General features: G+C 49.8%; 1 protein-coding gene across 1 annotated transcript; it reads left to right on the top strand.

Annotated features, from left to right (window-relative positions):
- Positions 1-11,179: 11,179 nt before the first annotated feature.
- On the top strand, positions 11,180-19,588 carry Hdgf (heparin binding growth factor). Its single transcript, XM_005080102.4, has 6 exons — positions 11,180-11,516; positions 16,644-16,720; positions 16,865-17,003; positions 17,592-17,777; positions 18,023-18,237; positions 18,432-19,588. Exons 1-6 carry the CDS (start codon positions 11,430-11,432, stop codon positions 18,436-18,438), a joined length of 711 nt encoding a protein of 236 aa, XP_005080159.1. The 5' UTR covers positions 11,180-11,429; the 3' UTR covers positions 18,439-19,588.
- The last annotated feature ends 4,217 nt before the right edge of the window (positions 19,589-23,805 follow it).

Genomic DNA, 23,805 nt, shown 5'->3' with positions numbered 1-23,805 from the left:
TTGTAGTCTGAAGGTGGAGTAAATTGTATGCAGACAGACTGAGAGACCCTCCTCTGGCGCGGGGATTCCTGGGATTCGTAGTTTGTTTGTTTGTTGTTTGTTGTTGTTGCCGCGCAAGTCCTAGGTTACTACAATCCCCATGGAGCATCGCGGTAGCACGTAAACACTTAGAGAATTTCGGTACTTGAAGTTAGTTCCTCAGAGCACGTAAGGTTTATGGGAGCTGTGGTACCCTTAGAAACTGCAAGTGTTGTCGGGAAAGTGATGGCGTCTGGAAAAGTGGACGAGCAACTGGCTTAAAGGGAAAGTTACCTGTAAATAAATGGTGACGCTTCCAAGTCGACCTGGGAGTTAGAACAAAGCACTCCAAGAAGAACCAAAGCCCAAGGGACGTGTATGAAATTAAGCTGCAACAAGAGAGAAAGCGAGGCTGCGGGCATCTGAGAGCTCAAGTAAATGTGACATGAAAGCAAGCGGATGGCCTCCTTTGCTATGACTGGGACACATCCAGGGGCACATGAAGCCACCCTCCCGTGAAGTCTGGGGGGCTTGGGCTCCTTCCGCAGTAACCAATGAGACAGAAATGGCCAAGGCGCGGGAAACTAGGGTGAAGTCCCCAGGATCCATCCCTTCGCAGTAAAGGGACACTTCACCTTTCTGCGTGTGAGGTCGGCGTTCCTTTGATGGCTGGCTACGCTGTTCTGCCTGTACCCCCACCCACGTTTATGATAGGCTTTCCTCTTACTGTCTGCCTGGGAGAACGTGCTTCGCACCTGTTCTCCCATCTACCTGGGATTCGGATCGCTGCCTGTCACCCTGTGACAGAGTACCCCCTACGTGTCAGCGGTGCGTGCATGTACTTCATCTCTGGGTACTACCTCCCGGCTCCTAGCGTCTACTTAGATCTGCCCAGAACAACCTTTGTGTGCACCTGTTTAAACTATACTATGTATGGGTCTAGGTAACAAAATCGTAGGTTGCTTACCTAACATGTGAAAGGTGCAGAATTTGATACCCTAACACCAGCATTTGGGAGGTTGGGGCAGGATCAGGATATGTCTACACAGCAAATTTGAGGCCATCCTGACTTAAATGAGATCTGTTTCATAAACAAACAGGAGTTGGGGAGATAACTCAGTTAGTAACCCTGACCAAGCATGAGGACCTGAGTTCAGTCCGCAGCACCTGTGTAGACATGCCAAGCACAGTACTTGGAATCCCAGCACCAGGGAGTGGAGACCAGAGGACCCCAATAGCTTACTGGCCAGGCAGCCCAGCCTTGGTGAGGCCGGGGTTCCAATGAAGAGACGGCCCAAAAAAAAACTTTTAAAAAAAACAAATGGGGAAGCCGGATGTTGGTGGCACACACCTTTAATCCCAGCACTGGGGAGGCAGAGGCAGGTGGATCTGAGTTCAAGGCCAGCTTGCTCTACAAAGCAAGTTCCAGGGCAACCAGAGCTGTTACACACAGAAATTTTTTTTTTAAATGGGGTAGTACCTGGGTCACACACCTATAATCCCAGCACTCGAGAGGCAGAGCAGGCAGATCTCTGTGAATTCAAGGCCAGCATGGTCTATAAAGCAAATTCCAGGAAAGACAGGGCTGTTACACAGAGAAACCCTGTCTCAAAAAAAAAAAAAAGAAGGTTTGGTAGTCCTCCTCTCTCTCTCTCTCTCTCACTCTCTCTCTCTCTCTCTCACACACACACAAATATAGAGCTGATTATGGTGGCTCATGCTTGTAATCCCAGCACTAGGGACACTGCACAGGAGGCTCATTCAGGATTTAGAGACCTGGCTGGACTGTGTACTGGGTTCCACGGCTACGGAGTGAGTGAGATACTGTCTGGCAAAAAAAAAAAAAAAACAAAGCAGGGTGGCTGGCAAGATGACTCAGTAGGAAAAGGCAGTTGCTGACAAGCCTTATGACTTAGTTCCATAGTTGGACCCCACATAGGAGAAGGAAAGACTGACTCCTACAAGTTGTTTTCTGACTCTCACACTTGGCCATGGGGACACATGTATACAGAGACAAGTAAATACTTTTTATATTGGCCTAAGAGCTTTCTACTGAGGAGATGTGGGGTGGGGCCCAAAAGTCTGGCTCTTTAAGAAATTTCTCAGTTGATTGCAAAGCAGGCATACAGAAAATTATACTGAGAAACTAGATCATCAAGTCCTACCTCTCAGGGGTGTGTATTGCACAATGCTGATAGCTAAGGCCTGTTTTGAGATCCAGGCACCTCAGCCTGTTCTCTGGTGACCTGGGGCCAACGTTTTTTCTTCTCAGTCTCTCTCATTTTCCTCCTTTTGTTTTGTTTTGGTGGTGGTGGTGGTTTTGTTTGTTCCTTTGAAACAAGGTCTCATCGGACAGTGGTGGCCTATACCTTTAATCCCAAAACTCAGGAGCAAAGGTGTCAAGTGACTCTAAGAAGGAATCAGAGAGAGGGAAACAGAAGTGCTTGGTTAAAAAACTGCATGAGCAAGGTCCAGTGCCAAATGCCAGTGAAGGGACACTCTCACCCCAGGAGAAAAGCAGGAGGTGATTCCTTCTCCAAGCTGGCAAAGATAAGGGTTTCTTCAATAGAAAGACCTGGGCACCGTCAAGGGCAAGGTCATATAGGTAGCAGTACTCAGGGGCTGGGCTGGAGCCCCGGAATAGTATACTTGCCTGATATGCAGAAAGCCCCGGGTACCAGGCCCAGCACCAAAAACTAACACAAGCAGCAACAACATGTACATAGATGCTGAACCCTTCTGCCACATTTCTTCCAGAGTGCAAACTACCACCACTTTATCTTCCAGAGAAGGTACTTGGAAAACCTTTGGAAAGTCTAATCAACCTAAGAGAAAAATCATGAACACTCAGAATTCCCCTAGAAGCTTCCCAACCAGATTATTCTGACATAAAATTTTCAGTTGTCCAAGTAGGCTCAGACCAGTCATCCCAGCTCAGGAGGCTGAGACAGGAGGATTGCTAGAACTTAGAGGCCAGCCTGGGCTATATGAGAGCCTGTCTAAAAAAAAAAAAACCTGAGGAGCAGGGTTGCAATAGTTTGATAAAATGCTTGCTTAACACATGTAAAACAAAGCCGGGTGTTGGTGGCACACGCCTTTAATCCCAGCACTTGGGAGGCAGAGGCAGGTGGATCTCTGTGAGCTCGAGGCCAGCCTGGTCTACAAATCAAGTTCCAGGACAGCCTCCAAAAAAAAAAAAAAAAAACAGTGAAACCTTGTCTCGAAAAACAAAAAACAAAATAAAAAAACATGTAAAACCTTAGGTTCCATCCCCAGCACCAAACAAACCAAGCAAAGCGGTATATACCTCTAATCCCAACTCTCAGGATGAAGGTGGAGACAGAGGTGCAGTCTCCCCCCTCGGCAAGGAAATCCAGACAAGCTTGGGATACAGGATACACTGTTTCAAAAATAAAATCCAGCTGGGTATAGTGCTACACACCTTTAATCCCAGCACTCGGGAGGCCGAGACAAGCGGATCTCTGAATTTGAGGCTAGCCTGGTCTACATAGAGAGTTCTAGGACATGCAGGACTACGCAGAGAAACATATTGGAAGAAAAACAATCCAGCCTAAAATACCACATTAGGCCTGTATGGTTTAACTTCTCCATTGTGGAGTGGTAAGTAGGATCAAATGAGACCTTCTAAGATGTGATTAGGTCAAAGGGCACTGCCCTTCAATGATTGGTTAGTGGGTTACCTTGAGAGTGAATTTGTCATGAAAGCCAGTTTGACATCGGGGAAGTGCCTCAGCAGGTAAAAGTGCTGGCTATGACATCAAGAGGGCCTGAATTCTGCATCCCTATGCACAGAAAGAGCCAGGCATGGCTGCACATACCTGTAACTCCAGTTTGGCAGGTGGAGACAGGCAGGTCAAGGGCTGGGATTAAAGGCATGTGCCACCACGACCTGGCCTTGAATACTTGTTTTTTATTCCCTTGGGTTTTTTTGAGACAGGGTTTCTCTGTGGCTTTGGAGGCTGTCCTGGAACTAGCTCTTGTAGACCAGTCTGGTCTCAAACTCACAAAGATCCTCCTGCCTCTGCCTCCCAAGTGCTGGGGTTAAAGGAGTGAGCCACCACCGCCCGACTTAAATTTAAATTTATTTTAATTTTTATTTTATGTAAGGTTTTTACATAACATCATGTCCATGATGGTATTAGACAGGCCAGAAGAAGGTATTAGACTCCTTGGAACTAGAGTCACAGTTGGTTGTAAGATGCTGTGTGGGGCTGGCTGGGCGTTGGTGGCGAACGCTTTAATCCCAGCACTTGGGAGGCAGAGGCAGGCGGATCTCTGTGAGTTCGAGGCCAACCTGGTCTACAAGAGCTAGTTCCAGGACAGCCTCCAAAGCCACAGAGAAACCCTGTCTCGGAAAAAAAAAAAAAGAAGATGCTGTGTGGGTGCTGGGAACCAAACCTGGGTCCTCTGCAAGAGCAGCCGGTGCTCTTTAACACTGAGACATTTCTCCAGCATCAACTTTGCATGTCTGCTCCTCTTTCCTCCACCCCCTAAGAGCAGAATTACATACAGGTGGGCACAAGAACACTCAGTTATGTAGTGCTGGGCCCTGGGTTCAAGACCTCCTACATACCCTGAGCCACGTCTCCAGCTGTAATAGCATTTTTTTGTTATTTTGTCTTTTTTGTCCTGGACCTGAGGTCCAAACCCAGGGTCTTGCCATTGCTAGGCAAACGCTCTACCACTGAGCTAATTCCTCAACCCCGTAAGCATCATTTCTTTTTTTTTTTTTTGGTTTTTCGAGACAGGGTTTCTCTGTGGCTTTGGAGGCTGTCCTGGAACTCGATTGGTAGTCCAGGCTGGTCTTGAACTCACAGAGATCCGCCTGCTTCTGCCTCCCGAGTGCTGGGATTAAAGACGTGCGCCACCAACGCCCGGCCTAAGCATCATTTTTTAACAAATGATTTTCACTCATTTATTTTTCCTTATGTATGTGCCTGTGTGTTTGCTTGTCTGTATGTGTGCCACAAGCATGCAGAGCTCAAGGAAACCAGATGAAGGCATCAGATCCTCTGGAACTGCAGTTGCAGGCAGCTGTGATCCACCCAGTGTGGATTCTGAGAACCAAATCTCCATCCTCTTCCAGAGCAGCAATGTTCTTAACTACAAAGCTATCTCTACAGTCCCTAAGCATTGTTGTTTGTTTGACAATTGGAGAGAAGTTTTCATTATATGGTTCTGGCTGGTCTGGAACTCACTCTGTAGACCAGGCTAGCCTTGAGATCACAGAGATCCACCTGCCCCCCAAGTGCTGGAATTAAAGGCATGTACCACAGCCCAGCCCCTAAGCATCATTTGTAAGAAGCAACTAACAGATGTGCTGAGAAAAGGGCTAAGTGCTGGGGTGGAGTTTAGCAGAAGATACAGTGCCTAATCTATGGGAGATCCTAGGTTCCAGCCCCAATAATGAAAAAGACGATTGAGCCATGAAAGAGAAAGACCTAGAATTTAGAAAATACAGTTTACATGCTGTTGTGAATATTACTTTAACTAGGCGAAGATGTGTTACATTTGTTTATGCTGCATTTGTTTTACCTTGCCTGCCTAAGGCACCTGATTGATCTAAAACTGAATGGCCAATAGGTAGGTGGTAGAGGTATAGGTGGGGCTGGTGGGCAGAGAGAATGAATAAGAGGAGGAATCTAGGTTTGAGAGGAGAGAATAATGAGGAGAGAAAAGAGATGAGGGAGATACCCAGGACCAGCCAGACACAGAGTAGGTCATACAGAATGAAGGAAAGGTAAAAGGTCCTGAGGAAAAGACGTAGGGGAAGAGACACAGGTTAATTTAAATTATAAGAGTTAGTGGGAGCCGGGCATTGGTGGTGCACGCCTTTAATCCCAGCACTCGGGAGGCAGAGGCAGGTGGATCTCTGTGAATTCGAGACCAGCCTGGTCTGCCGAGCGAGTTCCAGGACAGCCTCCAAAGCCACAGAGAAAGCCTGTCTCGAAAAACCAAAAAAAAAAAAAAAAAAAAAAAAAGATCAGGCTAGCTAAGGCTACACAGAGAAAGCCTGTTTCGGAAAAAAAAAATTTATGTCTCTAACTACCTTCTCTCTTGTATACTGCCAGAGGAAGATGCCACTAGAGTTTCCTTTTTTAATTGTTATTAAAGATCCTGGGTTCCATCTCTACTCGCATAGATAAATAAAAGCAATAATAAGTAATGTAAACTTTTTGTTTTGTTTTTTTAAGACAATTTCTTTGTGTAGCCTTGGCTGTCCTGAAACTCACACTGTAGATCAGGCTGACCTTGAACTCTCAGAGACCCTCCTGCTTCTGCCTCCCCAGTGCTGGGATTAAAGGTGTGTGCTAACACACCCTGCTGTCCCCTTATTTAAGATACCGTGCTCCAGCACAGACCCAGGGTCCGCCATCTAGCAGGCCAAGAATAATTGTGGGAGGAATGAATGAATGATCAAGGGAATGAATAAAGCCCTTGAGTCCATGGCAAAATGTGGTAACAGAAATGGCCTTTCAGGGCTGGAGAGATGGCTCAGTGGTTAAGAGCACTGGCTGCTCTTCCAGAGGACCCAGGTTCAATTCCCAGCACCCACGTGGCTACTCACAGCTGTCTATAATTCCTATTCTGGGCGATCTGACAACATCACACAGACATTCAGGCAAAACAACAATGTAAACAAAATACAAATAAATAAATACTTAAAAAAAATAAATGGTCTTTCAATACCCACCACGGCCACCTATCCTCAACAGAAACTACAATCAACCTCCTGCAGCAACACTAGACTTTTGGCCTGAAGTCACAAGGGGTCATCATCGAGGAGAGGGAGGCAGAGAGCCCACAGGGCTCAAAGTTATCAGTCCAGAAGAGGAGACACAGTCCCCGTGACTCTCACTTCCTGTCCCCAGTATCTCTGCGGCAACACTCTGTAGCAGGCTTTCTTTTGGGCCAACAACCAGCTCCCAAGTCATTCATGACACAGACACTTATTATTAGTTATGAATGCTTGGCTTTAATTTATACTTGTCCCAATAACTCTCTCTCTCTCCCTCCCCCCCCCCCACATAAAGTCCTGTTTTATTTTTCCAGGACTTCAGATTCCCTGGAACTAGAGTTACAGATGGTCATGAGCTGCCATGTGGGTGTTAGGAACTGAACTCGGCTTCCTCTGGAAGAGCAGACGACACTCTTAACCACCTAGCCATCTCTCAAGTCCAGACGTTTAGAGTCTGTCTCCTGAGAGAAGCCCTGAGAACTCACTGAGAAGTGCAGCCTGTTCCACTGAAGCAATGTTGATGCATTCATTTCCCAAAGCTCAAACATCTCCCTGGTTTATACTGTCATCTTTTCTGATGCATTTTTGTTTTGTTTTTAGCAATTTAAATTTTTATTTTTATTTTCCATGCATTGGTGTTTTGCCTTCATGTATGTCTATGTGAAGGTGTCAAATCCCCTGGAACTGGGGTTACAGACGTATGAGCTGCCATGTGGGTGCTGAGAATTGAACCCAGGTTCTCTAGAAGAGCAGCCAGTGCTCTTAACCATTGAGCCATATCTCCAGTCCTGTTTTAGAATTTTGTTTTATGTGTGTGATTGAGTGTGTGTGTGCAGGTACTGGGAACTGGACTCCAGATCTCTGCAGAAACAAAAGAAACTTTTTGTTGCTGACCAATTCTTTCCAGTCCTTTTTGTTCTTCTGTAAGTCGTGATCTCATGCCTCTCAGGCTGGCCTCAAACTTGCGAAGTCTTTGAGGATGACCTGAAACTTCTGATCCTCTGACCTCTACTGTGGTATTTTGTACCATTTCAGGTTTATGCAGTGCTGGGGATCAAACCCGGGGCCTCAGGCATGCTATGCAAGCACTCTACCTACTGGACAATGTCCTCAGCCCTTTTTTATACTAAAAACAAAACAGAAAAGCAAAACAAGAATCAATTAAGTTTTATTATTTCAATATGTTCATTTTCCTCATTAGTGATCATAAACTTGGGACGTGCTGACACTGTGAACAAGACCTGTACAGTTAGAATTACTATGTGAGGACTTTTTTCCAACCTGTGATGCTCTTTGTCACAGATTTGTTTACTTATAGATAAGGTCTTTTTTGTTGTTGTTTTGTTTTGTTCTTCGAGACAGGGTTTCTCTGTATTGTTTTGGAGTCTGTCCTGGAACTAACTGGCCTAGACCAACTGGCCTCGAACTCACAGAGATCCGCCTGCCTCTGCCTCCCGAGTGCTGGGATTAAAGGCATGCACTACCAACACCCGGCTATAGATGAGGTCTTAACTGAAGGCCAGAGAAACCAAAACGTCAGACACCCTGTCTCAGTGCTTTACTGTTCCAATTGTGGCATTGGGCAGGTGCAGCTATGGATTAGCGCTTGTTAGAAATACACACACATCCCAAACCTGACAAATTAAAATCTCTTTAAGAAAATTCCCAGTCTCAAAGAACAACAGGAAGCCTGAATCCCCAAGGGTCCAGGCTCTGCTCAAGTTGTAACTGAGCCTCTGAGGTTCATGGCTTGGGATAAGGCAGCTGGGGGAGTTGATCTAAGAACTTGGATATTAAATTGCAACCAAAGCAGGGAAGGTTACTGCAACAAAAGGAACATTGCTTTGTGGCATGCTGTTTGCATGGGTGGTTGAGGAAGAGGCCAAGGGGGCTGGTGTCATGACATTTTTTTTCTTTGTTTTTATGGTGGGTATCAAGCCCAAGACTTCTTTTCTGTTCTGCCACTGAGCTCTATTCTCAACCCCACCAAGAATTTAGAATTATTGGCACCCTTCAACGAAGTGGAGAAAGGGCCAGGACCCTGAGTTTTAACTAAATTGGAATGTGCAAGATTTGAAAAGTTTAGAAACAAGTAAAATTTCATACTAGTAGAACAGGAAGGAAACTGTTGTGGGATATTATTTTAACTAGGCAAAGATGTGTTACATTTGTTTATGCTGTGGAGTATTGCTTTAGCTGTGGAAAGGTGTGTTACCTTTGTTTGTGCTGCATTTGCTTAACAATGTAAGGATGTGTTTAATTGTGAAAAGATGTGTTGCATTTGTTTCACCTTGCTTGCCCAAGGCACCTGATTGGTTTTATAAAGAGCTGAACAGCCAATAGCTAGGCACAGAGAATAAATAGGAGGAGAAATCTAGGCTAAAGAGAAAGAACAGCCTAGGCCCAAGGCAAGAAGTCCCACAGCTCCTAGCCAGCCCCACATAATGACAGCAAGAATGTAAGAAAAGGTAAAAAGCCCCGAGGCAACAGGTAGGTAAAGAGAAACAGGTTAAGTTAAAAGAGCCAACCAGAGACAAGCCTAAGCTAGGCCGAGCATTCAAAACTAATAAGGCTCTGTGTCATGATGTGGGAGCTGGTTGGGGGCCCAAAAGACAAAGCTTGGTACTAGAAACTTAAGAAATTGTGATTTAGCTGGGCATTGGTGGCTCAGTAGTTAAGAACACTTGCAGCGGGGAGGTGGTGGCGCACGCCTTTAATCCCAGCACTCAGGAGGCAGAGGCAGGCAGATCTTTGTGAGTTCAAGGCCAGCCTGATCTACAGATGAGTTCCAGGACAGGCTTCAAAGCCACAGAGACAGAAACTCTGTCTCGAAAAAAAACAAAAACAAACAAACAAAACAAAAATAAAAAGCACTTGCTGCTCTTCCAGGACATCTCCTGGTCTACAGTGAGTGCCAGGACAGCCAAGACTACATGGAGAACCTATCTGGAGCACCCTCCTCCCAAAAAAATATAACCCAGGACAGTATTCCAGAATTTCAAAGTCCTATTCATTCTCAAAGACACTGCTTTGTCAAAGCCACTCAGATTAGCAGGATTATAAATCTCCAAACTGGATTCAGTGGTTTTCTACTGTCTTTACTCTTTAGAACCTCCTCATTTTGGTAAAGTTAGCTGGTGTTATAGAATAGTACTTTAAGATGTGTGTTAACATTTGTTTATACTGTGGAACACTTTTTTTTTTTTTTTCAAGACAGGGTTTCTCTGTGGCTTTGGAGGCTGTCCTGGAACTCACTTTGTAGACCAGGGTGGCCTCAAACTTACAGAGATCCACCTGCCTCTGCCTCCCGAGTGCTGGGATTAAAGGCGTGCGCCACCACCGCCCGGCTACTGTGGAACACTTTGAATGATGCACTTTAATGGCGCATTCTTCTGTGTTGCATTTGTGAGCTGTGTTACTTTGTCTAAAACACCTGATGGGTCTAATAAGGAGCTGAAAGGTCGGTTGCAAGGCAGGAGAAAGGAAGAGGGGCAGGCAGGCAGGCAGGCCGAATAAACAGGAGGAAGAGGGAGAAGCAGGAACAAGTGCAGGAGGCCCCGCTAGGGGCCAGATACCCATGGAGCAAGAGTGAACGTAAGATAAAGAAAAAAGCCCAGTGGCAAAAGGTAGATAGGATAATTTAGGGAAAGCTGGTTAGATATATGCCAACCTAAGGCTGGGCATTTATAAGAAAAAATCTCTACGTGTGTTTATTTGGGAGCTGGGTCCCTAAAAGAGCTCAAAGAGTGGAAAAAATAAGCTGGTGTAATGTTCAGACCATTTACTAGCCAGCAGCATAGATTATTAGCATTTACTGAACCCGAAAATAGTCAATCTCTTGTGCACCATGGGACTGCCAATCTCAAGTCTCTCCTCTGTAGGCTGACCTAGTCGTAATCGAACTCTTACACCACCCACCCGGACTCGGCAAACAGAAACACGTGGAAGGCCAGGATGGACCCTACACCGCTGTGCGGTTCCCACACCTCTCGCCTTGGCCGTCTAACTGGCTAAAAGACAAGGCGCGGAGCGTGGGCTGGGACACGGAACAGGGTAGGGGGACACTGCGCAACCCCACAGCCACAGTAGGCCTCGCCTGGCTCCGGCTGGAGGCGCCCCGCGGAGCCAGGGGAGGGGCACGTGCAGCTTGTCCAGCAGGCGCTCGCTCCTTGCCGGCAGGCACTCGCCACCCGCCCGCACACAAAGCCCGCTCGGCGAGCTCGGCGCTCCACTCCTCAGGCCTGTGCTGCTGCGCTCCGCCTGCGGCTTCCAGGTTGGGCGCCAGGCCCGGGCAGGCAGCGGGCGTCGAGGGGCTGCGCGCATCGAACCGCCGCGGGCGGGAGCGCAAGGGGAGGAGTGGGCCGCGGGGGGTGGAGGAAGCGGCCTCGCGCTGAGGAGGGAGCAATTGAATTTCAAACACAAACAACCGCACGAGCGCACCCCGAGCCGAGCGTTGCCCACCGCGCCCGCCCCGTCCGAGCGGCGCGCGGGCGCAGACGCCGTGGCTGCTCCGGAGCTCGCGCCGGGGGCCACCATCGAGGCGGGGGCCGCGCGAGGGCCGGAGCGCAGCGGCGCCACAACCGCCGCACGCGCAAACTTGGGCTCGCGCTTCCCGTCTCGGCGCGGAGCCCGGGGCGCCCGCGGCCCCGCCATGTCGCGATCCAACCGGCAGAAGGAGTACAAATGCGGGGACCTGGTGTTTGCGAAGATGAAGGGTTACCCACACTGGCCAGCTCGGGTGAGCAGTGGGGCCATCGCGGGCCCTGGTGCGGTTGCATAACGCTCGGAAGGGCACGGCCGCCGAGCGCAGAGCGGGTGGAGGGGCAGGGGCACCGGGCCTGCTCACCCTGGTGAGAGCCCACCACCGCTTACATAACGGAGGCGGCGGGGCCCGGCACCTGGCGGGCGGCGCCGCGTGCTCAGCCCGCCCGCAACCCTCCTACTGGCCGAGGCTTTGGGGGCGCACGGCCGGGGAGCGGCCCGGCGGCGTGTCGCTCCTTCTGCCTCGACTCCCAACCCCTTCTGGGAGCTCCGTTCGAGCCCCGAGTCTCCATTGGTAGTTGGTTCCAGTTCAGATTGCCCTGATTGCACAAACGGGTCCCAGTCCACAGAGGGTTAAGTATAGGTAGGGCTGGCGTCTAGCAAACTTTCTTTGAGCATTTTGTAGGAAGTCTGGAGTGATTGGGGGAAGACTTAAGAAATGGTCTGCCTAGCTGGGTAACTCTGCCACAACCCATTAGCCCTCAGCTCTACGAAAACATCCCTCCATATGCTACCATCTCAGACTTGGAACTGTAGGCAGCAGGGGCCTACGTGCTTGGGGGGGTCCAGTAATGATCACCTTGGTGAGGCGGGGGATTGTGGGGAGACCCAGATGCCTCCTCATCCGTCCACTGAGCATCTCGAGCCAAGAGGCCCGTGTCAGCCATGTGGTTGTTCCAACCCGCCAACAGAAGGGCCTTCCCCATTCCAGCACCTGGCCAGGTGGGAGGGTGGGGCCGAAAGCCTCATGTGTTTATCACCTTTCCTCCAAGGAAAAGGTTAAGTGAGTGTGTGGGTGCTTCTGGTAACTTCTCAGAGTGAGTGTAGAGGGGCCCTTGGAACTGGGTGAGGGCATGACTCAGCCCCTTAGGGTGTGGGACTTGTGTAAAGTAAAATCCTAGCGCAAAAAGGCCGACGAGGGGCCCGGAGCAGTATTGCCTTGAGGCTTTGGCTGACTGTTCTTCTGACTCAGTACGGCTCTGAGCCTGGGAAGTTCCTCAATGCTTTTGGTTACTATTCAAGGGATCCGGCCAACTCGATCATTGAGAAAACCCAAATGGCCCTCCATTCTCCCTCCCCCTCCCGAGGAGTGTTTACAGTCCCACCTGCCTGAGCTCCTTGCTCTCTGCAACTTTAAATGGGTTGATAAGGCCTGAGGTGCAGGGAGAGACGACAGACACTTTCCAGAGCCTTAGGAGGGCCTCAAGGGCCTGACTGAAGCTAGGCTGTTTGTGTGTGTGAGTGTGTGAATGCGCTTTACCCTTGCACCCTCTGATCCATTGGCTTCTTGGCCCAGACGCCAAAGCACTGATGGGCAGAGTGAGAATTGAACCCAGGTCTCTACTGCTCCTTGCTGGGGGTGAGACAAAACTCAGTGGTAAGCTATTCCTGAGGAAGGAGAAGTAGTATGAAATGTGGATCTAGGGATCGTCAGGTATGTCTTACTCCCTGAGGCCTCGTCTCCCTGTGAGAAAGCCCCTCTGATTTCTGATGACCCCGTGGAGCAGGGACACCATCAGTTTCTTTCCACTACCAGCTTCCAGGACAGCAGGGTGGGACAGAGACAGTTTCTTTCTTTATTGAGGCCTGGACCTTTGAGATATGATTGTGAATAGGTCTCAAAGAGCTGGGCGCCCCGACACTTGGCCTGGCTTGGTTGTGACACTTAGGGGGAGGGATACACCCAAGGCTATCACCTCTCAGGCATTCCCCTCTGGCTCCCAAATGGACAAACTGAGTCGTCGTCTCCCCTGCCCCCAATTCCTTAGAACCTGTGTGAGCTCTTCCTGAGTTGGGGCAGGAGGGGAGTCTGGCTGCTTCCGGGTGACCAGAGCCCTCAGCCGGGACGCAGGCCGCCACTCGGACCTCGCTTCCCTTGCTGCTTCTGGGGATGGGTGACGGGAAGACTAAAAAGACCCAGAGTTTGAGACTGAAGACATAGGGGCCACGTGGTAGCAGGCCCTGACGGGAAGAAGGTGTTGTGACCTCCAGGCACTAACAAGGAGCCCTGAGATCCCCACCCGGGTGCCTTCCTTCCCCTCTCTCAATCCTGGAGAAGCTCCTGGGCTGCCTTAGTCCTTCTCTTTCCTCCCCCCCCCCTTTTTTTTTTTGACCACACTTACTTCCCAGCCCGATGTCTGAGCTTCCTGCTGTCCTGGGCATTCTGGTTCCCCTAGGTCAGTCAGCCAGGCCATGGGTGTGTCGGTCAGCTCGTATGTTCTTAGCTTTCCTAAATGCCCAGTGATGTTGGACCTGCTTGGACTCTGAGTGCTGTGGGCAACGGTGTTCAGTTCTCCCTGTTCCTCTGAAGGCTGCAAATGGATTCAAAGGCCTCTGGCCGGGCAGGATGGGATTTCTGGTGTTTAGGGCCTGTCTGATGGACACAGGCAGATGCAAAGGAGTGGGCCAGAATGGTAAGAAGGTTCAGAATTGCTTTCCAGATCCCCTCGAGTCTGGTCCCACCCTGACTCACTTAGCTCAGAGTGTAGTCAGTGTAGCTATAAAGACACCACCTGGGAGAGTTCCAGGACAGACTTCTTTGAGACGTAATAACCTCACTCACCATGGAAGAACCTCCCTTAACATCCAAGTCCAGGAAAGAAAGTTGCTTTGGAGCTGGAGGGGTGGGGTGCTGCTACTCGAGTGATTGCTCCTCTCTGGTGGGGGAGGGGACTGGAGGTGCTGTTGAGCAGAAAGCACTCCCATTCCCCAGCCCTGCCTGCTGCACCTACATAAAATGGTCAGGGTTGTTGGGATTGAGCCTCTTAAGGAAAAGGCCTAAAGCGCTCGCTCCTCCACACCCAACCTTTATGTAGCAGGGAGCTGGCAAGACCGATGGAGTTCTCATCTCATTCCACTCAGTCGTTTCTGGGACTGGGCAGTCATGGGCCTCCTGGGTCCCCTGCCACATGGGCCTCCTGGGTCCCCTGCCACACGGCTTAGATTCTGCCTGTTGTTTGCTCCCCATGGGAAGCTGGGTGTCCAGTTGTCTCCTTGTTCTTGGAGAGAGCGAGCCTTGCGCCTCCCAACCGGCCTCCACCGCTTTCTTTTGGAGTCTCCTCTCTTCCCTTCCTTACACGTGTATCGCCAGACTGAAAGCTCAGCACTGCCTGGCTGGGGTGTGGGCACTCCAGCAGCACTTCAGCTTGGACCCCCCCTTCCGGGCTTAGGTATCAGGCTGCGAGAGAGAGAGAGCCTTGCTACCGTCATCCTTTGCCTGTCTCCTGGGATTTCTTAAACCCTGGAGGCCCTCTTTTCTTTTTTCTTTCCTCTGAGATGGGGGGGGGGCTAGTTGATAACAGGTATCCTGTTCAGCTCCTCCCCTGTCCCCACCCCCTCCCCCTTTGCTTTCCAAACCCAGCTTGGTTTCGCGTTCGGTCCAAGAGCCTCGTGCCCGATTACGGCCCTGGGGGGTGGGGTGTGTGTGTTTAGTGTCCCCTCCTCCCCAGTCCTGGATGGAAGGCCTTGGGGGAGGGGTGGCCGCATTCCTGGTTGCTGAGTGGCCGGGGGGCGGGGTTGAGTTGTCATAGTGATGGGGATCACGGTTGTGGGGGAACTGCGTGCCTTTCGACCAGGTTCCCACACTCCAGCATCTCCTGATTGTTGGGCTGGGCTTAGCTTGAGTTGTGCCTTCCTAGGGGGAGGGGCTGGACCGAAGTCCTCAGAGGCCACCGGGCAAGGGGGGAGGGGCCCAGGAGCCTGAAGACTTCCAAAACTGGGGCAAGATACCCTTCCGAGTCATACCCGCTCGACTTACGCTAGTCACTCAGCCTCCCTGTCTCCCCAGTGCCCCAGTTGCACCCTCTTTCTCTAACCACTGATGGTCTGTCTCTAAGGTTTGGGTCTGCAGCCCCAGTCAACATGGCCACCTGGCCTCTGGGAGGAGGGCGGGCATCTGGGGCTGTTGCAAGGATTGCTGGGAGTTGTAGTCCCTACTCCAACAGCTTGGGTTGGCCTGGGCTTCCAAGACTTAGATTTAAGTTTGGCTGACCAGTTAGCTGTTCTCTTTTGACTTCGAACTTGACCTTAGACCTCAGCACTTAGCTGCAGAATTCCTCCTGGGTCATAGGGCAAGGGATCTCCTCAAGAAATGAGGCCTATGTTGAAAAGATGTTTCACTGGTTAAGAGTACTGACCTTGGTCATTGGAACCAGAATTATATTCCCAGTATCTACATAGCGGCTCACAAAACCCTGTACTCCAGTCCCAGGGCATCTGACATCCTCTTCAGGGACTGTTGTTATACACATAAAAATAAGAGAGCAGGATGGTGGTGGTGCCGCCGACCTTTAATTCCAGCACTCTGGAGGCTGAGGCAGTCAGATCTCTTAAGTTCAAGGCCAAGGCTACACAATTAAGCACTGTCTCAAAAAAAAGGAAAGAGCCGGGCCGTTGGTGGTGCACACCTTTAATCCTAGCACTCGGGAGACAGAGGCAGGCGGATCTCTGTGAGCTGGAGGCCAGCCTGGTCTACAGAGCGAGTGCCAGGACAGGGTCCAAAGCTACATGTGCCATGTTTTCTTGGGAAGGGCATGTCTTTCCTGGACTCGGTCTCCCCATCTGTAAAAAGATTTGACTTATTGTAGTAATGGCTTTCAAACTTTTCAGACTTATTTTAGCTGACTTTTCAAGGACAGCCTGGGTTACACTGAGAAACCCTGTGGGGGGTGGGGGAGATTCTGTTTCTCGTTGAGACGAAGCAGGCTGTGATCACTAGAGAGAAAGCGTTGGAAGATTTGATGCTTTGAATTTTGTAATCGGGGATGGGTACATACCCATAAGAGGCTGCAGCAGGAGGGTCTTGAGCTTGAGGCTAGACTGGGCTGTCTCAAAATATAAAGCAGTGGCAGTATTGGTCTTGGGAGTAGCAGAGGTGATGGACACAGGAGAAGATGTTCTCTCGTAAAGGGGAGGAAAGTAGCCCTGGGTTTGTTAGGCTTTCCTGTCTAATTTGGACAAGTTGTACTACTGAGAATGTTTTGCAAATTGGGTAATCTCTGGAAATCTCTGGAGTCTCGTTCTGCCTGGCTTTATACAAATGTCACCATGCCCCAGAATGGTGGCCTTGACTCCAGCTCACATTTTCTCTCCTTTCTTGCCCCAGATTGATGAGATGCCTGAGGCTGCGGTGAAATCAACAGCCAATAAATACCAAGTCTTTTTTTTTGGGACCCACGAGACGTGAGTGAGGGGCTAGTGGGCTGCGGGTGAGACACTGTGGGAACACCATTGTGGGGAGAGGGGGGTGATGATATCTGTCCGTGTTTGGTGTTTAGCTTGGGGGCAGCTTGGGGCTTGAGAGCATAGTCTCCCATCTCTCACCAGGGCATTCCTGGGCCCCAAAGACCTCTTCCCTTACGAGGAATCCAAGGAGAAGTTTGGCAAGCCCAACAAGAGGAAAGGGTTCAGCGAAGGCCTGTGGGAGATCGAGAACAACCCTACAGTCAAGGCCTCTGGCTACCAGGTGAGCAGTTAGTTGCCCCCTCAAAGCCCTGGAAAGCCAGGTGTATTGCGGGCTCCAAGAGCCTTGCCCACAGGCAATGCTTAGCTCTCAGAATCTCAGACTCTCTGGGGTGGTAGAGATGGGACTTCTTGCAAGAGGGACCTAGGGGGTGTGGGGTGACTCACAGTCAGTGGCTTTGAGGGCAAGAATAGGATGGAGGCGGTAAGTGGGTTAAGCCTTTGTTGGGCCCATCATTAAGAGGACATAGCCTTCCAAGAGGAGGTTCTTGTGAGCCGGGCAGGACAAGGCGGGAGGGCAGGGGGGAGCGGGGGTGTGGGGAATGGGTCCCAGATCCCTTTGGGAGAAGTTGACCCGAGGTTTTGCCTCCTGCTCCAGCCCTCCCCCCTCCTGCACAGAGCCCTGCCTGCCCGGCCTGTGGGTTAACCCCAGGGCTAATCCAACAGAGGTGGGTCTCAAATCACTTGTGAGACTGGGCACCTGGGCGGGGGTGGGGGGAGAGGTGGGCAAAGGAAGGAGTGAGTGTCGAAGGGGGTGGCTGGGGAGGGGCTGGTCTCTGGTGCCACTTAGCCTCTGCTGTCTCCACCACAGTCCTCCCAGAAAAAGCGATGTGTGGAAGAGCCCGAGTTGGAGCCTGAAGCCCCTGGGGGTGACGGTGACAAGAAAGGCAATGCAGAGGGCAGCAGTGACGAGGAAGGGAAGCTGGTCATTGACGAGCCAGCCAAAGAGAGGAATGACAAGGGGACGCTGAAGAGGAGAGCAGGGGACATGCTGGAGGTAACTGCCAGGATTGCCCTGCAACATTTCTGTGGGCTTGGGGCCCTGTGGCCCTGCGGCTGAGGTATAAATCTGGTTCCTAGTTTCTGGGCATCCAAATGAGAATGGGGCACAGGACTTCTGGGGTTGCAGGACAGTGAGTATCACCCGGAAAAGAGACCCCTGAGGAGGAGTACAGGCACAAGGAGGCTAGCTGTTGACCCCTGTCTCTAGCCTCAGTTGATGTCCTCTGATAATCTGCCTAGGACTCCCCTAAACGTCCTAAGGAGTCAGGAGACCCTGAAGAAGAGGATAAGGAGCCGGCTACCTTGGAGGGTGAGAGGCCCCTACCTGTGGAGGTGGAGAAGAACAGCACCCCCTCTGAGCCAGACTCTGGCCAGGGACCTCCTCCAGAGGAAGAGGAGGAGGAAGAGGCCACCAAGGAAGAGGCTGAGGCCCAGGGCGTCAGAGACCATGAGAGGTGAGTGAGGACCTTGGCAGTGGGCTGGGAGGGCTCAGCCGCTTCTGGAGAGGAGGAGGATGCAGACAAGGCCTGCAGTAGTAGTCAGCCTTCCTGGAGGCTGGGTGGGCTCTCCCTGAAGACCTGCACTGGCTGGGGTAAGGCCAGACCAAGGCCACACCATTAACCCTTCTCCCTCCAACCCTCCCCTGCAGCCTGTAGCCACCAATGTTTCAAGAGGAGCCCCTGCCCCGTTCCTGCTGCTGTCTGGGTGCTACTGGGGAAACTGGCCATGGCCTGCAAACTGGGAACCCTTTTCCCACCCAACCCACTCTCCTCCTTCACTCACTTGCTCCTTTTTCAGCCCACCACCCTTGGAGATTGGCTTGGCCCTCACCTCCAGGTCCCTGTACCCTGTGACCTGGGTCAGGGCCATGCGCCCTGGGATGAAATGGGGCCATTATATCTCCTTAGACATGTCTCCTAGGGCTTGTGTTGGGGTCTGGGCTGCTGTTTCCACCTCTGCCCTTCCTTCTTCAGGCATTCTAGACCTTTGGGCTGGGTTGGGGCAGGAGTGGGGTGATGAAATATAAACTTGAGTGTGGGTTTCTGAGTGGCATCTCCTGAGCTCCTGTCTCCTGCTCCCACACCTATTTTCCCATCTGCCTAAATTCAAGCAAAGGGGACACTGTGCGAGACAGGCTCCCATCCATAAATCCTTGGTGAACTTTTTTCCTGACCTCAGGGTTCAAGGAATTTAAGACTTCAGAGTTTCCAAGTTGTTAGGGCCAAGGACCTGGAGAGAGTTGATAATCTGAAGGTTGACTCATCCATTTGCATTGAGTAAATGTCTCTCTTTAGATCTCAGGTCAGAGATGGGGTGACGTGGGGAGACCCTGCTGCCTTCTTTCCTCTTCTCACAATGCTCAAGGCCAGCTTCTAGTCAGATAGATCACCCAGACATAAAGGAAAAAGACACATTTTTTAGGAAATGTTTTTAATAAAAGAAAATTACAAAAAAGAAAAAAAACAACCTGCTAACCCCAGCCCTTCCTGTGCCCCCACTACTGACCTTTCCCGAGGTACACAGGAGGCTCCCTCTGTTGGAGTTGATGACTCTGGAGCCGGGGCTTTGATGTCCTTCCAGAGTTGGTCCTCTGGCATTGTCACACATCCAGTTTGTAGCCCACTGAATACAGGGAAAAGTGCCGCCTCCCAGCCTCTTCTGGGGTTTCTTATGTCCCCTTTCTTCTCTTTTACTCCTATCCCTCCCTTGGGCTCTGAAGAAAAATTGCTGACTGTAGCTTTGGAAGTGTAGCTCTGAGAACTATAGACAATTTGAGTTCTAGGAAAATAAAACTGTTGATTACTATCCTGGATTCTGACTAATTCTTTTTTTTTTTTTTTTTTTTTTTTTGGTTTTTCGAGACAGGGTTTCTCTGTGGCTTTGGAGGCTGTCCTGGAACTCGCTCGGCAGACCAGGCTGGTCTCGAACTCACAGAGATCCGCCTGCCTCTGCCTCCCGAGTGCTGGGATTAAAGGCTTGCGCCACCAACGCCCGGCTCGATTCTGACTAATTCTTTTGAGTGGGTTAACAGGAGAGAACCAGAGTCTCTTCCTCAGGTTAAGGGAGGAACCTCAACCTCCATTCCCACACCATCCGTTCTACCATTGCAAGCATCTGGGAGGACTTAAAGCATTTTTATTAATTTTTAGGTATATTTTATGAGTGTTTTGCGTGCGTGTGTGTGCGCGCGTGTGTGTGTGCGTGTGTGTGTGTGTGTGTGTGTGCGCGTGCGTGCGTGCGTGTGTGTGCCAGCCTGATCCCTGAGGAGGTTGGAAGAGACCATTGGATCCCCTGGAACTGGATGGTTGTGAATAGCTGTGGGCTCTGGCAACAAAACTCACGTCCTCTGCCTGTTGAGCCTTTTCTTCAGTAGCTGGTCTAACATCTTTGAGCCAGGTGTGGTAGTATAAATTTGTATTCTCAGCAGTGGGAAGGCAGGAAGATCACAAGTTCAATACCAACCTGGGTTGTACAAAAAGACCATGTCTGGGGCAGGGGCAGCCGTGTATACACAATTTTGCACAAGAAATTGGGTTTAAGGGACTAAGCATATATACATAAAGACACAAACCTCAGTTGCTAGAATAATTGACTAGTATGTCTAAATCAGAAGCCATGAATTTGGTTCTCAAGTACGCACAGTAAAACAGGTATAATCCCCAGCAGGAGATGGGGTGGGGCTCAGCTGGGTGGGTGTACACCTAGACTCATCGGGTGGTCTGTTTCCCACCACAACAGTGTGGAAGCAGAGAGCTGACTTCTAGATGTCCTCTGACCACTCTAGGGATGTGGTACCACTATTTTTTCAGGGTTTTTGCTGAGTTTTATAAATCCCTAATCAAAATAAATCAATCTTTTAAAAGGAAACTATATGGTAGTTTGAGAGTTGTTTAACAGTTAAAGAGCACTTGTTCTTGCAGAGAAATTGGATTCAGTTGCCAGCAGCAACACTGGCACAGAACCATCCATAACTTCAGTTCCAAGGGATCCAACACCTTTTCTGACCTCCCTGGGTACCAGGCACACATGTGGTACATACAATACATGGAGGCAAAATACCCATAAATCTAAATTTTTATTTTACTTTGTGTACCTTTGTGAAGGTCAGAGGACAATTTGTAGGAATCAGTTTCTTTTTCACCATGTGGGACCCAGGATTGAGCCTGGTAGGTGCCCTTACCCACTGAGCTATCTGTTGAAAAAAGAAGGCGTTGGTGGCGCATGCCTTTAATCCCAGCACTCGGAGGCAGAGGCAGGTGGATCTCTGTGAGTTCGAGGCCAGCCTAGTCTACAGAGTGAGTTTCAGGACAGCCTCCAAAGCCACAGAGAAACCCTGTCTCAAAAAACCAAAAAATAAATAAATAAAAGGGACTCCAAGATGAAATTTTAAAACCTGTGTGGCAGCCAAAAATATTTCCTCATACCAAAGTCCATAATTAATTTACATGTCTTACTGAAGGAGATCATCACTTCCTCGTATGATGCTAGTCCTTTATTATGTATCATTTGCAATACACGGTAATGCGGAGAGCCTCAGGTGTGTCTGAGGCATCTTGTGACCAAAGTCATGGAATGGCTGCAAAGTTGCCCCCCCACCCCCAGCAAAACAATCATTGTTTTCCACAAGGATTCTTCAAGGTCAAAGTACTAAAAAGCATCTGTTCATTCTAATATCTACCCTTCATACGGTGATGCTGCTAAATTCCTAGAACACTGAGCTATCTGACCAGGCCAATAAAGCTTAATCATTTTAAGCTGAGCGGTGGTGGCCCATGCCTTTAATCCCAACACTGGTGAGGCATAGGCAAGTGTATCTTTTTTGTTTGTTTTTGTTTCTGTTTGGTTGGTTGGTTTTACGAGACAGGGTTTCTCAGTAGTGGAGGCTGTTGGTCCAGCCTGGCCTCGAACTCCCAGAGATCCGCCTGCCTCTGTCTCCCGAGTGCTGGGATTAAAGGCGTGCACCACCACTGCCTGGCTCAGGCAAGTGTATCTTGGAGTTTAAGGCCACTCACTATAGAGTGAGTTCCAGGACAGCCAGAGGTGTTACACAGAGAAATCCTGTCTCGAAAAGCAACAAAAAACCTAAAAATTATTTTAAAGTCATCTGCAGATATACAGCAAACTCTAGACTAGCCTGGGATACACATGAGACCAGATACATAGATATAGACACTTGAAGACCTAGGTCCAATCTCCAGTACTTCAAAAAGAAATGAGTGTGAAGAGGTTCCACACATGATCATGGAAAGTGTCTGAGACAGTCTTGTGTAACCCAGGATTTTAGCAGAGGATGACCTTAAGCAGATCTCCCAAGTGCTGAGATTTCAAGTCTACATAGCCATCCCTGGTTTTTGTTTTTGAAGTAGGGTCTCCCTGTTGGTCTCAAACTCATGATCCTTTTACCTTAGTCTCCAAAAGTGCTGGGAAGAGAAGTGGTTTGGTTCTAGAAAAATCTTGGACCTGCAAGAGCAAGTTTAGGGAGGATAAGTTAACCACTTAATGCTAGTTAGGTTGTTAGCCATGGTGCAGCTTGTCTTAGCCAGGCATGATGGTGCACACCTTTAATCCCAGCACTATAGGATGTGTAGGGATCTCTGAGCTCAAGGCCAGCCTGATCTACATAGTGAGACCTTGTCTCAGTAAATAAGACAAGGCTTCTGGGCAAGAATTATGACTTAATTTCAAAGTTCACTTGAAGCTGCAGATGCTTTGGCAGGTGCAGTTCCTGGTTAGTCTCAGCATTCACCTCCCTGTAACTCCAGTCTTTTTTTTTTTTTTTTTTTTTTTTTTTTGGTTTTTCGAGACAGGGTTTCCCTGTGACTTTTGGAGGCTGTCCTGGTACTCGCTTGGTAGACCAGGTTGGTCTCGAACTCACAGTGATCCGCCTGCCTCTGCCTCCCGAGTGCTGGGATTAAAGGCGTGCGCCACCAACGCCCGGCGTAACTCCAGTCTTAGGGCACCCAACACCTGCACTTTCTGGTCTCCATAGGCACAACAGTACACATTTGCTACACGTAAAATTATGGAGGCATGCCAAGTTGTGGTGGCGAACACCTTGTGGATCTCTGTGAATTCAAAACCAGCCTGGTCTACAGAGTGAGTTCCAGGACAGCCAGAGCTACACAGAGAAACCCCATCTCAGAAAAGAAAACAAAAGGGCTGGAGAGATGGCTCAGAGGTTAAGAGCACTAACTGCTCTGCCAGGGGTCCTGAGTTCAATTCCCAGCAACCACATGGTGGCTCACAACCATCTACAATTCAATCCGGTGTCCTAGTGTATAGGCAGAACACTGTATATGTAATAAACAAATCTTAAAAAAAAAAAAAGCCGGGCGTTGGTGGTGCACACCTTTAATCCCAGCACTCCGGAGGCAGAGGCAGGCGGATCTCTGTGAGTTCGAGGCCAGCCTGGTCTACAAGAGCGAGTTCCAGGACAGCCTTCCCAGAACTTGGGAGGCAGAGGCAGGCAAATCTCTGAGTTTGGGGCCAGTCTGATCTACAAAGCTACACAGAAAAACCCATCTCAAAAAAAAATACAGACTGCAGTAAGCCCTAGGGGGTCCAGTCTGGAAGTACCACATAAACCAGGCTTGATGAGGAACCCCAGTACCTTGGAAGTGAAGGCAGAAACTAGCAAGTTTGAGGAGAGCTTGGGCTACATGAGACACTATCTCAGAAAACAACAGTAGAGAAGATGGGCTCCAAGTTCATCTTGCTGGGAGGTTGGATGGTTTAGGGGATAGGCTGGGGTCCGGGACTTTGAAAGCCTTAGACCTAGAATGATCAAACAGTAGTGGGTGCTTTCTTAGAGGTGCAGGTGTGAGGTCAATGGCAAACATCCGGTGCTGATGGCTTCAGAAAGCCTTTCCTAGTTATTCACATTCTAAGAACAAAGGTCACTTCTTCAGTGTCTTCTAGTCACTGATTATTCCACTGACAAGCAAGCCCCTGCCATTACAGACCGGACAGTTTACACCCAAAGTGCTCGCAGTCACCACCAGACTCATAGTAACGAAAGAAAA

This window comes from Mesocricetus auratus, unplaced genomic scaffold (genome assembly GCF_017639785.1).
Source record: "Mesocricetus auratus isolate SY011 unplaced genomic scaffold, BCM_Maur_2.0 Super-Scaffold_100009, whole genome shotgun sequence".
NCBI lineage: Eukaryota > Metazoa > Chordata > Mammalia > Rodentia > Cricetidae > Mesocricetus > Mesocricetus auratus.
Note: the sequence above shows the minus strand (reverse complement) of the source record. Positions and strands in the feature narration are given on the sequence as shown.

Coding starts and splice junctions, on each gene's coding strand:
- Hdgf (XM_005080102.4), top strand. CDS start 11,430: ATGTCGCGATCCAACCGGCAGAAGGAGTACAAATGCGGGGACCTGGTG. Junction 11,517..16,643: donor ACCCACACTGGCCAGCTCGG/GTGAGCAGTGGG, acceptor TTCTTGCCCCAG/ATTGATGAGATGCCTGAGGC. Junction 16,721..16,864: donor TTTTTTGGGACCCACGAGAC/GTGAGTGAGGGG, acceptor ATCTCTCACCAG/GGCATTCCTGGGCCCCAAAG.